Source organism: Erithacus rubecula (genome assembly GCF_903797595.1).
Source record: "Erithacus rubecula genome assembly, chromosome: 11".
NCBI lineage: Eukaryota > Metazoa > Chordata > Aves > Passeriformes > Muscicapidae > Erithacus > Erithacus rubecula.
In genome coordinates this window covers 10,646,653-10,660,537 of record NC_136663.1, presented here as the reverse complement: position 1 = coordinate 10,660,537, position 13,885 = coordinate 10,646,653, and the positions used below count along the sequence as shown (strand labels likewise).

At 45.5% G+C, this 13,885-nt stretch overlaps 2 protein-coding genes across 2 annotated transcripts in view; one reads left to right on the top strand and one right to left on the bottom strand.

Moving 5' to 3' along the window:
* CCDC50 (coiled-coil domain containing 50) overlaps window positions 1-13,885 on the bottom strand; it is a 149,231-nt gene that overhangs the window by 44,897 nt on the left and 90,449 nt on the right. The window lies entirely within an intron of this gene.
* UTS2B (urotensin 2B) lies at window positions 4,056-13,305 on the top strand. The gene is made up of 5 exons (XM_079315647.1): window positions 4,056-4,242; window positions 6,372-6,473; window positions 9,258-9,295; window positions 10,607-10,700; window positions 12,367-13,305. The coding sequence occupies exons 1-5, from the start codon at window positions 4,119-4,121 to the stop codon at window positions 12,390-12,392; spliced, it is 384 nt and encodes a 127-aa protein (XP_079171773.1). The 5' UTR covers window positions 4,056-4,118; the 3' UTR covers window positions 12,393-13,305.

The window sequence follows — 13,885 nt, the reverse complement described above, 5'->3', positions numbered from 1 at the left end:
CTGATTTTATATCAGTAACAGGCCAAGCAACAGCTGAGCCCCAAAGACAAGCACATAGAAGGGGGAACAAATTGAGTGAGTCAGACTAAAAGCTTCATAAATATTGACTGGTTTTAACAGTCCCCTAAGGAACAGAGAATCTCATTTTATAACTACATCTCCCTCCTCTCAGGAAGCTGCAAGGGGAGTTAGTCTCCTGGCCTATGAGCACAATATTTTAATTATTTTCTGCAGTCAAGTTGCTCTGGCTGGGACTTTGCACCACACATCACCAGGATATCTGAGCACCTTCCAGTGGTGCTTTAAGTAACATTCTGGAGCGGGCTTTGTTCTCTCAAGTTGGCTCCAGCAGTTGATTAGAGGAGAAATCAGACATTAAATGTGTAAGAGATGAAGGCTGAAGAGCACAGGGTGCATTTCAGTACCTTCTCCTCTCATTCCTGCCAGATAAAGCACAGTTGGAGACCCAGAGGAGCAGACATGCAGTAGGAATGTAGACAGAAGAGATACACAGTAATAAGTGTACAGGCAAGAAAGGCAGACACCATGGGAGAAAGGAAGGACTTGGCTACAGAAGATGGAAACAGTTTGTTGTGCATGTGAATGGACAGAGGGGATAGAGGTATGGATGGGACAGGTGGGAGCACTAAGCCACTGCCCAGGACAGAGCAGGATGACTCCTGTCTTTCTGACATTCTGTACAAAGCTCACTTCACCCCCACCATGACAGCAGCTCTCTTTTCTTGCCTGCTGAATGTTCACCAGCTTCTCCCTGATTTGTAGGCATTGTCAATCCCCCATTCTGTCTTTCCCTCTACAAGGCATGTCCACTCCCCATTTCCAAATTTCTTTGTTATTCCTCATCCTCATCTTATTTTTATGATTATTCTAGCAAGAAAGCAGTGATACATGAATCTCCCATATGTACCACACACAGTGAAGTCCTGTCTCCACTAGCTGAGGCTACCTACTTGCAGCCAATTCCCACACTCAGTGCAGAGGTTGTGGCACCATTCACATGTGCTTTCTTAAGCACCTTAAGTAAAAGCACTTCCCTGACAGGTCCAACCTCAGCAGGTTGTTTGCTTTGGGATAAAACAAGCTATGGTTAAGTGGAGTCCATAAGACCATGACAAAGTCTGTGGATGCTGATGAGGTTCAGCTGAAATACATGGTGCATGTGATGTTTCATGTGTTCTCAGGAAGCTCTGAAAAAGAGAGAATATTGTTTGGGGTTGTTTTTTTTTCCTCCAAACCCCAAATGTACAGCATACAAGTGGTCTGGAAAGCTGCCACTCCAAGCTGGCTCTGGAAAGTAGCCTCTGTATGTTCTGTTTTCAGCAGCTCAACACTGCCTCCTGCATCATCACTCAACCCCCTTCCCCCTGAGTTCCACCTGTCTGAGGCTTGCTGTGGAGCAGCAGGGGTTGCTGCTTTGGCATTAAACTCAGGTTAGGTTATTTGGAGGCTGCAGCTCTACCTTCATTAGAGCCAACTGCAAAGATCAAAACAACTTTGGAGAAACTGGGATTTTATATAACATACCTGAAAATCTTAATTGCTGCAAGTCTGCATAGCTGTGTGGAAAAAGAAACTTCTACATGAAGGGACAGACTGGGACCCTGGGAGGTAGAGATGGAGCTCACATCTTCATGTTCTCATTTCCCTTGGACTCCAGAAATAAATGAATGATTATCAATGACATTATCAGTTTTCAGACATTATCAGTGAGTGAAGTAATAGAAATAATGTGGAGACTACATTGTTTCACTATGGAGAATAAAATACATAAGAACAATAAAATGTAATATTATTTCTAGCACCTGGACTAATGGGGTAAAAGCAAAGGAATTTCCAGGTGGGAGCCTTAGCTAAGCTTAATAGTGCAAATCAATTATCTCCTAACTTCAAAAAACAACAACAACAAAAAAATTCCACTAGTGCCTGGCAGCAATTGCCAGGCTTCTTTCCACCAACCCATGCCCTGAAAGCATCTGCTTCTCACAGTGTCCAGTCATTTTTCTTCTCTTATATAAATGCAGCATGGCAGCTCCCCACCTCCACCAGAGCCATCACTTGGAAGGTCTGGCACACTCTCTGCAGGAGTTGCTTTGGGGGCTGAACAGTTGCAATGATCCAGAACAGAATTTTCTCCAGAGTGAAAGAGGAAATCCCAGGAATAGCTCAGCTTCCTGAAAGAGCCTGCCAATAGCCCATGAGATCTTGTATCCAAAGGTAGGGAAAAACAGTCAGAGATCTGTGGATTTTGCATAAATTTAGATAAGATTGAGAAACTCACCTTCTGTATCCAGGCAAAGTTGATTTCACAGCAGATCTCAAGACAGACTGAAACTTAGCCATTTAGAAATGTACTAAAATAGACTTGACCTTCCCGAGTTTTGAGTCTCCATAGTTTTGAGTCAGAGCTGCTATTTTCTAGATTTCCTGTGCAAAGTGGTGCTCATTAAGTTATGGCCTCTGCTTCACAGGGCTGCTCACCTCTGACCAGTTTGAAACTGGCACCTTAAGGAAACAGAGGTGGCTAGAAAAATGTTCCAGTAGGACACAGGTGTCCTTCAGTCCAAACAAAACTTTGTGAAGAAGGTGAGCACTTAGATAGCTGTTCACTAGTTCACAAGTCTGAGGGAAACTACGTTAATTTGTACATATTATATCTCCAGGGAAAATTTTGGAATATTTTCTCACTAGAGAACTCTTGGTTAATGGAAGCATAACATTCATTTTAATAGGCATATCCTGCAAAAAATCTGAGCCCCTCCCTTATTGTTAATAATATATCAAATAATAAAATATTTCAAGGTTATTAAGAGGCTTGTCATTCAATACCTATCCAAGGCACAGAAAAAGCTGTATGGAAAGCTGGGGACCTGAAGCCAAAAGCCCAAACATGGAAATGATACTGTCTTTTAGCTGAGATGAAGTGCAGGTACCATCAGATGAAGCTATCTGGGTAATCTGGCATGATGTGGTGTCAAAAAAACACACACAGTGAGTCACCAGGAGTGTATGTACAAATCAGAGCTTGCCCTGATCCTCTCCCCCATCCCACCACGGGGGGAGTGAGCTGGCAGCTCTGTCTTGCTTAATTCCTGGCTGGGCTTAAACCAAGACAAGTACAGATGATTCAGTTCTGCAGGAAGAGGAGAAGTGAAGAACAAGCCTAGCACTGTTACTATTACAATGTTTTTCTTTGTAAGGTTGTTTTGGAAAAGTAGCAACAGGTCCCTGATCAATAGTGATGGATAGGCAACAAATGGAAGTCAAACCAAAATGTAGTCAAGGCCTGAGAAGACATGGAATATATGCAATGTGTCTCAGTGCTTTGCTCTAAAATTATAAAACAAGGCTGTGTAGCCAGAACCAGCATCTGACCTTCCACTTCTTTTTTTTCCCCAAGAAAAAAAACTGGAGACTCTTGCCCATCCTTGACGTATTCCATACCTACTGCCAAATCTGCACTCCCCCACTCAGACATAATCCCAAAATAGGGTGTGATGCCTTTCCCGTTGACAAAGCCATAAGTCACAGTGAGCAAGACACACTCAACATTCTCCAATCAGTTAAATGAAAAGAGCTCTCCCCCTCTGTTTCCCACCACTTCAGCACTCATTATATCTCACATTAATTAATATAGGCACTAGGAAATGAGATGATAAATTACAAAACCCCATTAACCTGATTCTGTCCAAACTGGTAAAATATGGCAGCTTGTACATTAGACAAATCTTCCTTGCTAACGTGGGAGTCCTCATGCCTGAACTCTGTTAAAGCAGCAGCCCTGAAAAAGTATTTTTAATGTGTGTATGTATGGAATGTGTATCAACGTGCGTGGACAGTGCGCGCCTGTGGGAACATCAGAATTCATTAGATCAGTCTGATATGAGATATATTGAACAGGTTCCATCTGACATACAGTACTGGGCTGTTCTGTCCACTTCCAACGGAGTGAATCATATTGACAGGTTGAATTATATCTCAAGAGATATTTTCTCCCCTCCTCCCAAGGCCATTTGCAATCACGGCACATCCACTGCCTCTTAAAAGTGAGCTCATCTGGCGCTGGTTGCACTGGAGCCCTCCACCGTGCCTAAGGAAGGATGCTTGTGGGTGCTGGCAGCCTGGAGAAGATGTGGTCTGCCCAGCTGTGTCTGGGAGTGCTAACCATCCTGACCATGGCTCTGTGTGTCCCATCCACGCATGGAGACCCTTTTCTACTCCAAGGTAAGCTGGAATGCAGCTACATGACACAGGTAGGTAGTTATCTTTTTGCTTTGTTGCTTGCCATGGCCAATGCAACAGTCACTTCTCTGGGAAAGAAAACAAAATGAACCTCGAGCTGTTCTGAACAATATGTTAACATGGGTGCTAGTGTTCATATTATCATGAGCTAAAGCTGTCCTTCTGCTCTGCAGCTGGCTGTATGACACCTGCTAATCAGTGAAAATACCAGATCTGGTGAAATCTGGTAAGGATAGCTCTTTCTTTCCCATAAGAAAAAAAAAATAAAAAATATCAGAGAGTAGCAATTCCAGTAAGTACTATACGAGATTTGACAGCTCATAAATGTCATTAGTACGGTGATGTTGAACTTTTTTTTCTTCACAGAACTTCTTTTTATATGCACTTCTCCCATAATTTAAATTAATCTTAACTTGAATTTATACAGCAGGGAAATGTTAATCGTTAGTGCTGTTTCTTAAAGAGGCTTGGCAGTGGAAAAAAAGAAAGCGCCGCTAAATATAGGCTTAAAAATAACATTGCTTTCCAAATTATTTTTCCTCTTATATCACCTATTTATTTTTGTAATTACAACCAAAACATTCCCCAGGCCACTCTATCTAAATCCTTCTTCTGTTTAGCTTTCACTGGAGTGTTTATAGCGTTGGGGTTTTTTTTTTTTCCCTGTAGCAAAGCCCCTGAAAAACTAAAAGTAGCTATTTTAAAATTATAACTGTCCTTCATACTTAGGAATGAGGTTTATGGCACTCCATGCTAGCTGCAGGTCGCTCTGCTGGCTCCCCTGGGTTTATTTCCAGAGATTGCAATCGGGACCAGCGGCTTCAGCCGCAGCGGGAGGCAGGGTTGGGTCTGGCCAAACACTTGGAGCATCCATCCCTTTGGCCAGCATCCCTCAGCTTCTGCAGATTTATGTGACGTTAGCTAATGGAGCTGATTCCCACATACTCTTGAGCATCCTTCAGGCTCGTCTGCTGCAACGTTTTTTTCATGTGTACCAAGAATAATTGCATTCATCCCCTCAGAGGGGCTGATAGCCGTGTGGGACTGCATTGAGCAGAAGTCCTAAAGATTCTGGAAGAAGATGAAAAAAGCCTTTCTGTATAATTTCTTAGTATTTTCCATGGAATTCTATAGGCATCTTCTAGGGCTTTGTAGTGTCTGGGTGTGGGGTAGGGCTGTTCAGACCAAAGATTTTTCTGAATGGCCACTCCCTCTATAGAATCTGGCTCCTGTTCCACCATTCTCAAAAATTTGTGCAATATTCTAGTCACAGATGGCTGTGGAAATCTGTTGAGCAGAGCTGGGAGAGTCTCAGAGCTTTCAGGGCATTGAGCAGCCCCATCTCCTGTGTCTGCTGGTTTGTGTTGAACCCTTGACCTTCACAACCATTCATTTGAGGGCATAGCCATAACCACTAAAGTCAAACCGCTGAGAAAGTGCCCTGAAGGGGCCTCTTAGAGAGCTCTAAATTACTTTAGGACAGCAGCTTGGGGAGATTTTTCCAGGAAAAATTCTGCATGGTCTTGCTTTAAGTCCTTCCACACTCAAACTCTGTTCAGGAAGAATCCTTCAGTACTGCTGGCAATCAGAGCAGCCCCGAGGCCAGGTGAGCTCAATAAAGGGCTGTGGGGCTGCAGAGCTTTTCAGCTGTGGTACCCACACCTCAGCTAGTGAGGAGGGACTTCCATCTCTGTCAGCCTGGGAAGGTGCATGGGGTGAGCTCCTGCAGTTTTGAGGAGAGGATGTTGTGGGCTCATGTCTGGCTTTGCAGAGCACCCACCCCACCCTTGCAGAAGGGCTCAGGACTGTAAATCAAGGTGCTGTCCCAGCCCTCTGCAGCCAGTGGTGCTGGTGAGGCTGCAGTGGGGCTGGCAGGGAGGGGTCTCCACCCCACACCCTTCCACTGCACAGCCCTCACTGCCTGGACAATTTATTCTGTGCTCACACACCTTCCTTTCCCACCGAGCTCCTTCCACCCTGATGAGTGCTGACAGGAAACGTTCTCCTTCCGCTTCTTATCCTCTTAATTTGATTAAGAGATTAATTGCATCAATTGATTAATTGATTCTTAATTTGATGAGATTGAGAAAGATGTGTTTTATGTGCTGCAGAGAACCGAGTGCTTCCAGAGAGAGAAGACACAAATCACGAGGACACATTGCTGACTCTGCTTCTTAATAAGAAATTTGCATGGCGGAGGCCAGAAAATATTGGTAAGTGAAAGGGAGGGGAGATCTCTGCTTCTTGAATCTGTGTTTGCATGAGTGCAAGGAACCTGCTTCTCAGGTTCTTCACAAATACCAACTGCTCAGGAAGTGGAAGCAGCACCCAGTATGGTGCCTACATGTGATTCATTCCAGATGCTCTCCATCAGGGGCTCTGGGACCTGCTTTTGCAATGCAGGGTAAAGCCACCAAAACCATGCACCCTAGATCCTCAGACACTCAAGGTTTTGCTGGGAACATGTGTGTGTACATAAGTAAAACCAAGAAAATTTCCTGCTATCCCTAGATGTTGTGTGCATTGCCTAGGGCATGTACCAGCTTTGGGATTCACCTTTCCACCCACACCCCACACAGCCCCATGTCCTTTTGAGAGACAGCAGCATCTTGTTATCATTTGGGGCAGAGGGATTTCACCACGATTTTCAGTGAGATCCCTTGGAGCCAGGTGCAGTTTGGGAGCTCCTGCCTGGACCAAAGCCCCTGCTAGTGCTGGAAGAGATTGAGACAACTGGCTTTTCCCACACAGCCACCCAAGATGGGCCAGGCAGAGGCTCCTCCTGTCTGTGCTCTCTGAACAGACACCAAATTTAAAAGCCACTCTTCTGTGGCTAAACTCAGACCTGCTGAAGAGAAACTTGGGGTTTCTCTGACAGGCACAGTGATCACAGGCACCAAATGGATTTCAGAGGTCAGCTATTCCCACGGCCACTGCAGCCAGGGGAGGGTTTGGGCTGCATGTGGTGGTCTTGGAGCAGGAAGCTGCCCTTCCCTGTGAAAACAGCTGAGAGGGGGCCCAGCAAAAGCCTTGTTGTGAAAATCCATTTATCAAACTCACTCAGTGCTCTTCCCCAGACCCTTGTTAATGCAGCAAGGCAGTGGTTAAACAAGCCTGGGACAAATAAATAAACATGAATAAATCAAGCCTTTATACTAACAAAGGCATTCTTCTTGCAAAGGGGATGCATTCAAGAAATAACATTTTTATGATAAGTTTATGGATTATTGCACTTATTACTCCTAGAGGAAAGGCTGCATTTTATGCCAGACAATTGAATATAATGAATCTCTGAGCAGAGCACAGACAGAGGATTTACAGCAGGCCGTTTCTCAAGGCTTCATCCATAAATTAACTTCCTTCTTCCTGTCTGAGATAATCTGTTCCAAATTTCAACCGCTGTTCATTTTGTATTCATAGCAGTCATTGGCCAAACTTACAGTTTGCAAAAAATCAAGCCAAAACAGGCACTTGAAACTCTGAAAGAGGTAAAAAAGATAATAATAATTCTTAAGTGACACTTTTGACTTATAGATATGCCAGGGTCTGTCTGTCTCTAAGTATGTCCAAAAAGACATGCTTACAAGGAATCTGCCTGAGGTCATTGCTGATAGTGCCAGGAACAGAGCCCACACCTTCTGATTCCATCCCCATCCCCATCTCATCTCTCAAATCAAACCTGATGTAATGGATTTGCTTAGGAACTGCTGCGTTTACTGTCCAATGAATATCAGAACATGTTCAGGATTTTTCAACCAAACTGGTTCTTTCTTGAAGGAGAAACCAAGAGGGCAGTCAGGTCTTTCTTGGAACCTTCCTACTCAGTTTCAAACATTCAGAGAGAAAAAAAAAGAAAAAAAAAAGCAAGCCCTAGTCTGGCAATGTGTCTGTGTGCTGAAGTCTTATCTGAAATCTGAAATCAAGGGGAGTTATGTTTTAAATCCCCCTGATGATCCAGACCAGTGCCTGCTGCCACATTAGAAACAGAGAAAAGAGGCAGCTCCAGGGCTGTTTTTTGGTTTGCTTGTGGGGCCCAGCAAAAACATTCTTTAGCTCTTTCCTGGCTCTTCTGCTTATTTTAGTGCATTTTTCCCAAACTAACACTTAAAACCAGCTGATCACTCCCCTCCCAGGAGAACTACTGTAGCCAGTCACTGACCTTAGACTGAGCCTCATTTGTCTTATTAAAAAATTAACTGTGTAGGTCTGGAATAAGGTACCTAAACTCTCAAGAGCAGTGAGACTGAAATTCCCCACCCCTGCAGCTTTCCCTGGTGCTATTCCAGGCTCTTCTCAGTTCAGCTGGACTCTCCCCTCTTTCTGCATGGGCAGTTCATTCATCCACCTGCACAGTTTTTTGACAGCAGTACAGTACTGATTAGCCTTGAGATCTCTAAGTGTGATCTGTGAGGCTGGGCCCAGGTCCTCGTGCTCCCCCAACGTTAACAAGTGTAGAATCCATGCACTTACTGCTATGTGACTTTTCCTGTTGCTCCACTTTCCCAGCCTGGATCTTTGCTGACTTATAAATCAGTAAGTTATGCTAGGCTAAATTTGTGCCTTCTGACTTCTGCCTGCATGGGTGATGTGAGGATAAGCAAGTCTTAAAGGAAGCAATGGGATTTCATTAAAAAGCCAGTGACAGAAAAGCCAGCATTAGAGATTTGCAACTAGCAAGATAATAATTAAAAAGCAGCAAAGAGTTTAATCTGAATTGGTATCACACAGTAAGTGACCTCATTGGGCCAATTCCCCTATGGCTTGGTGAGCAGTAAAGAAGCATCCCTCATAAAGGAGAATTAGGATAGGATTCAGCAGAGAAAACCTGCTTTTCTGTTTGTTTCTGCTGTCATTCATTTGAAGATCACTCACAGGAGTTAAATGATAACTAGGTTATTTGCTTGCTGACCTCTGGAGAGGGCAAATGAAGAAATGGTTTTTAATTTGAGCTTCAGTAAGCAATGCAGATACTGAAGTTACTCTCTCCTCTCTTCCAGACTGGGAACTAGCAAAGAAATTTGAAGAGCTTGAAGAGGTGAGAGGAGCAAATGCACAGACACATAGATGCATGTTCTTGCATGGGTAGTTAAACAATTGTGTAAGCTGTCTTTGTGCCCTATCCTTCCATCTCTGCATCCTGCTACTCTTCCCCCTGCTGTCATAATGTAAGCATGGATTGAGAAAAGGGAAAAGCAGAACCTGGGCTAAACAGCTGCACAAGCTGGAAAAGGTCAAAAGAGAACAGGGCTCTAAACTGGTGCAATAAATGCTGAGCAGCTCCTGCCTCTGTCAGCAGTGAAAGGCCAAGCCAGGGAAGAATAAAGCACCAAAGGAAATCTCCATAGGAGAAAAGGGATGGGAAGACAAGGTCATGCTGCCTTTCTAGGCATTGTATGAGCTGGCAGCATCAGGTAACAGGTTGGAGGGAAAGCCACTGCCTGCCTAAACCAGAATTTTTTCTGGACTCTGCTTATAAGAGTGGCCCTACTCAAGGTCAGAACCCTGCTGGGCTGATCAGAGCCCACCCATACAAATAGAGTCCCCATCCTACACCCGCTGCCCAAGAACAGGGAAAGGTCTGCAGCAACCTTGGTGTGGCTCCCACTGTGCCCCAAACCCTGCACGCAGTGGAAGGACTTTTTTCCCTTCTCAGGCCAGGTCCAGCTGTTCCAGCTTTTTGCACATGTGCTAGAGGTCCTGCTAAGTTGCACATGGCACTTTTCATTTCAGACTGAAAAATCCCAGTGCATGATGCCAGACAGGAGGCTGACAGGTCCTACACTAGCCTCTTGCTCCAGGGCTGAGGGACATAAACTCTGACTTTGTGAGAGCAGCTCTGCAGAACAAGTTGGGATATGGCTGTATCAGTCCACAAGAAGAGAGTAGTTAAAGATGAAGAAATGCAGCAGACTGGCCACAATACAACCAAGGGAAGGTAGCAAGAACTGTAGGGAGAGAGAGGAGGGACAGCACAGGCAATGGAGAAGTGATGCCCTCTGCTGCAGTGTCTGGATGCCTGGAGATTCCTGCCCCAGCACTGTCCTGACACTTGGTGCTGCAGCATCCTTCTACACAGCCTCCTCTCCACACCTGGGCTGGAGGGAAAGAGCAGGGAGTGCCCACAGCACAGCCACCAAACGAGCAGCTGAATGAGGGAGAGCCTGAGGAGGTGTGAGTGCTCCAGAGGCAGATCCTTTGGGAATGGTCCTGCTCCAGGGAACGCTCTATCCTTCCCAGTGGTGCTGCCAGCCAATCTACATGTTGCTCCTTTGTCCTGCACTTCCCAGCACTCTGTGGAGCTCCTCATGATGGGCCCTTGCTTACTGTTGTGTTTCTGTTTAAACAGCTGGAGAAGTTGAAGGATCAGCTCTCAACTGAGGATGGGTCAGAGGTGGCCTATGCCTTGGAAAGTCTCTCAGCATCCCAGCCCAAAAAACGCGGTAGGTTTTGAATTTGAGCCTTGCAGCCATCCTGTCCACTCTCATTTCCAGGGTTGCCTTTGTGCAACAAAGACAGTCACAGTAAATGTGCCCCAAATATGCTGAAAAACAGCTGGCTGGCAGCTTTTTGAGCAATCCTGGCCCTCTCTTATGGCTGGCTGGTTTAGCAGCTGGTGAGAAGGTTTTGTACCCCAACCCTGTCCGCTATCAAGGCAGATACAGCAGGTCTGCACACCCAGGACCTCATGGAGGCAGGCAGTGTCACATCCTGTTTTTCACAGGGGAACGTGGGGTTATGTGAGCCCTGGAGGGGGGAGCTCTGCATGAACACCTCCCCACAGTGCACCCCTCGCTTTGCTCTGGCCTCACAGCAATTGCTGGAGGCATAATGAGGCATGTGGACTGCAGGCATTCCCCTCTGCCAAGGTCAGGGCCTCCCCACAGAGAAAAAAGGAGCACTTGTCTGCTGCTGAAAAACAGCTAAAAACGATGTGGAAATCAACCAAGAATGCAGGGAACAAAGATCTGGTATGTCCCCCAGTTGGTCTCCAAGCTTTGTCCAGTCTGTACCAGTGCTCCAGTGAAGCTGCCCCTGATAAGCACATGCACAATGCTGCTCACCCTGCCTTTCACTGGATTCCTCCAAGAAGCAGTAGCAGCTGGGAACCAGAAGTCACTGATGACAGATCTAGCCTAAAAACAAAAGAGCTGGTTCTGCCCCTAGCCCACATGCTTTGTGCACGTGGAAGCTGACAACTGCCAGACAGCCAAGAGAAAATCCCTTTGTGCAAGGCTTGCTTAGATGCTTAGGTGATCCTTAGGCAATATGCAATTTTTAAGCACCCCTGGAGGCTGTCATTAATTTGGCTAATGTAATTCATGCCTCCACCAGTCTGGAAGGTTTAATGTAGATAAAACTACTTCCCGTTGCCAGGTTTAAATCAGATTCTGACAGAAATGAAAGCAGGGAATCTTTCTCTTAATCTAAAGTCCTTCCAGTCTGGGAGGAGCTCATGTCTCAGCATGAGCACTGCTGATTCAGTAGGAGTTTTTTTCCAAGATCCTGCTTTCAAAAACAAGGTATAAATCTCTTCTCATACTTGATAACAGGAAACTCACATGGGATTCATGCTGGTTCTGATATAGCTACTCTCTCCAATACCAAAATATACATCCTTCCCTAATTTAGTCTTCTTAGAAGATTCTACAGAAAATAGTGTTATTTGGAGGAGTGGTAGTGACTGAGTTTAAAAAAAGTAAGAACCAGATCCAATTTCTCCAAGTCAGTATCCTGCTCTTCCAGTCAGCCGCAGGTGAAAACCCCTGCACACACCCCTGAAGCAGCAAAACTGCTGACCAGTAGACAGGAACTAAAAAGCTGGTTCCTGACATTGCTGAAGTAGAACAAAAGGAAACCTTTCAAATCAAGTAACATGAAGACAACTTTTAGACCCCATGTTTACACCATGAGCAGCTAAAACAAACACCTTCTAAAAGTGTTATATGAACTCAAAGCTGGTTGTTGAGATGTGTCCTGAAAGCAATGCTGGCTGCATGCCCCAGCTCTCTCAAGACATGGGTCTTTTGAAACCTTCTCCAGGGCTAGAGTGGGAAGCTGGGAAAAGTCTCTTGCATGCTGAAATCTTTCCTTTGTATCCCTTCACAGCCTGCTTTTGGAAATACTGCATCTGAAGTCTTGTCAGGACTGGAGGATGAAGATGAGCCCTTCCCCCACCTGCCTTGCTGGGTATTAACGTGTTAAGAGTTTGTCCTGTTCCCTCATTGTGTGCTAATTTGGAAGCCATCCTCCATGACTGCACCACAACCAAGTCCAACAGGGGCCATGACAGGAGCTGGCAGCCCACTGCCACTCTGCACTGCTCCTTTCTTCCAGGTTTAACCTGCCATGATCTTCCACTCAGAAGATGCTTCCCAACCTCCTGTGCTGTCCCGTGTGTGCCATTCAGGCTGCTGCCACTGTACACTGTCCCCCTTCTCACCGGGTCCCCTGAGGCACTGAACACTAACTCAGCTTCCCCGGGCTTGGGGCTCAGCCCACACCTGCAGACGGTGCTCTCAGTGGTTCCTGTCACCTCCTGAGCAGGTCTGTGCTGCCCTGGTGGCTGCTGTTGGGACAAGAAGGCAGGCTGGGTGTGATGTGAAGGGCTCAGGGCTGGAGTGCTGAGCCAGAGCTGCTCCTCGCCGTGTCCCACAGCGTGCACAGGGGAGGGCAGGCACAGAGCTCTGGATCCTTTGGATACCATTCCAATAAAGAGTTTCTGTTGCACAGAAGCATGTGTTGTTTGCTTTCTCAGCCCCTGCAGGGACCCAAAGTGCTGCACATTTCCCTTGATGCTGGCTCTTGTTACCTTAATGGTTCATGTGGAGTTCACAATGCAAAAAAGGCTCCCATTAAACACCTAGGGTTTTAATGTGCCTGAGAAACAGACCCTTCCTTTTGGCCAGGATCAGGAATGAGAACTTGGTCTTTTTCATAGATAGTTATGGGATACTGTCCTCATTGGACTGGACCAGACCCACTGGTTTCTACCTACTCATCCCAAAGAGATCTTTTGAGCAGAGATTTTTGGTTCATCTGGCAGGTCAATGGAGGTGCCAACTGGTCTTTTCTACTGCAGAATTATATCTGGCTCTGTCCAAAAGGAAAAGATCACAATCCATTAGTGATTCCTACATATATTCATCTCAAGTCACATTACCCACATTTATTTCCAAAAGCAAAGGACCTCATTCCCAAAAATGCAAATTCAAAATAAATCTTGATGTTAACTTTGAGGTTTCCAACCACATAAATGAGAGCAGGATCTGGTAGCCACTGTGAATGTGTGGAATGATTTTGACTAGCATAGAACTCTCTCTCCAGTTCAGTTGAGCCATATGATTTAACTGCAGCTTGCATATTCCATATTCTTCCAAATGTTACCTCTCCCAAAGCTGTAACTGCCATAATTCACTCATTGCCTTGGGCTCTGGCAAGCAGCACATGCTTACCACAGCAGTACCTTGTGCTTCATTAACAGGAGACCTACTCATCCTGCTGCAGGCCAAAGCCAGCATCTGGGGAATGAAGCCAGCTTGCTTGATTGTATCAGTGAGGTCTAATGACATGCAAAATACAGTTTCCTCTTACCATTAGTTGTTTCTTTGGTGGTGATTCAGAACAC

Coding starts and splice junctions, on each gene's coding strand:
- UTS2B (XM_079315647.1), top strand. CDS start 4,119: ATGCTTGTGGGTGCTGGCAGCCTGGAGAAGATGTGGTCTGCCCAGCTG. Junction 6,474..9,257: donor GCGGAGGCCAGAAAATATTG/GTAAGTGAAAGG, acceptor CCTCTCTTCCAG/ACTGGGAACTAGCAAAGAAA. Junction 10,701..12,366: donor ATCCCAGCCCAAAAAACGCG/GTAGGTTTTGAA, acceptor ATCCCTTCACAG/CCTGCTTTTGGAAATACTGC.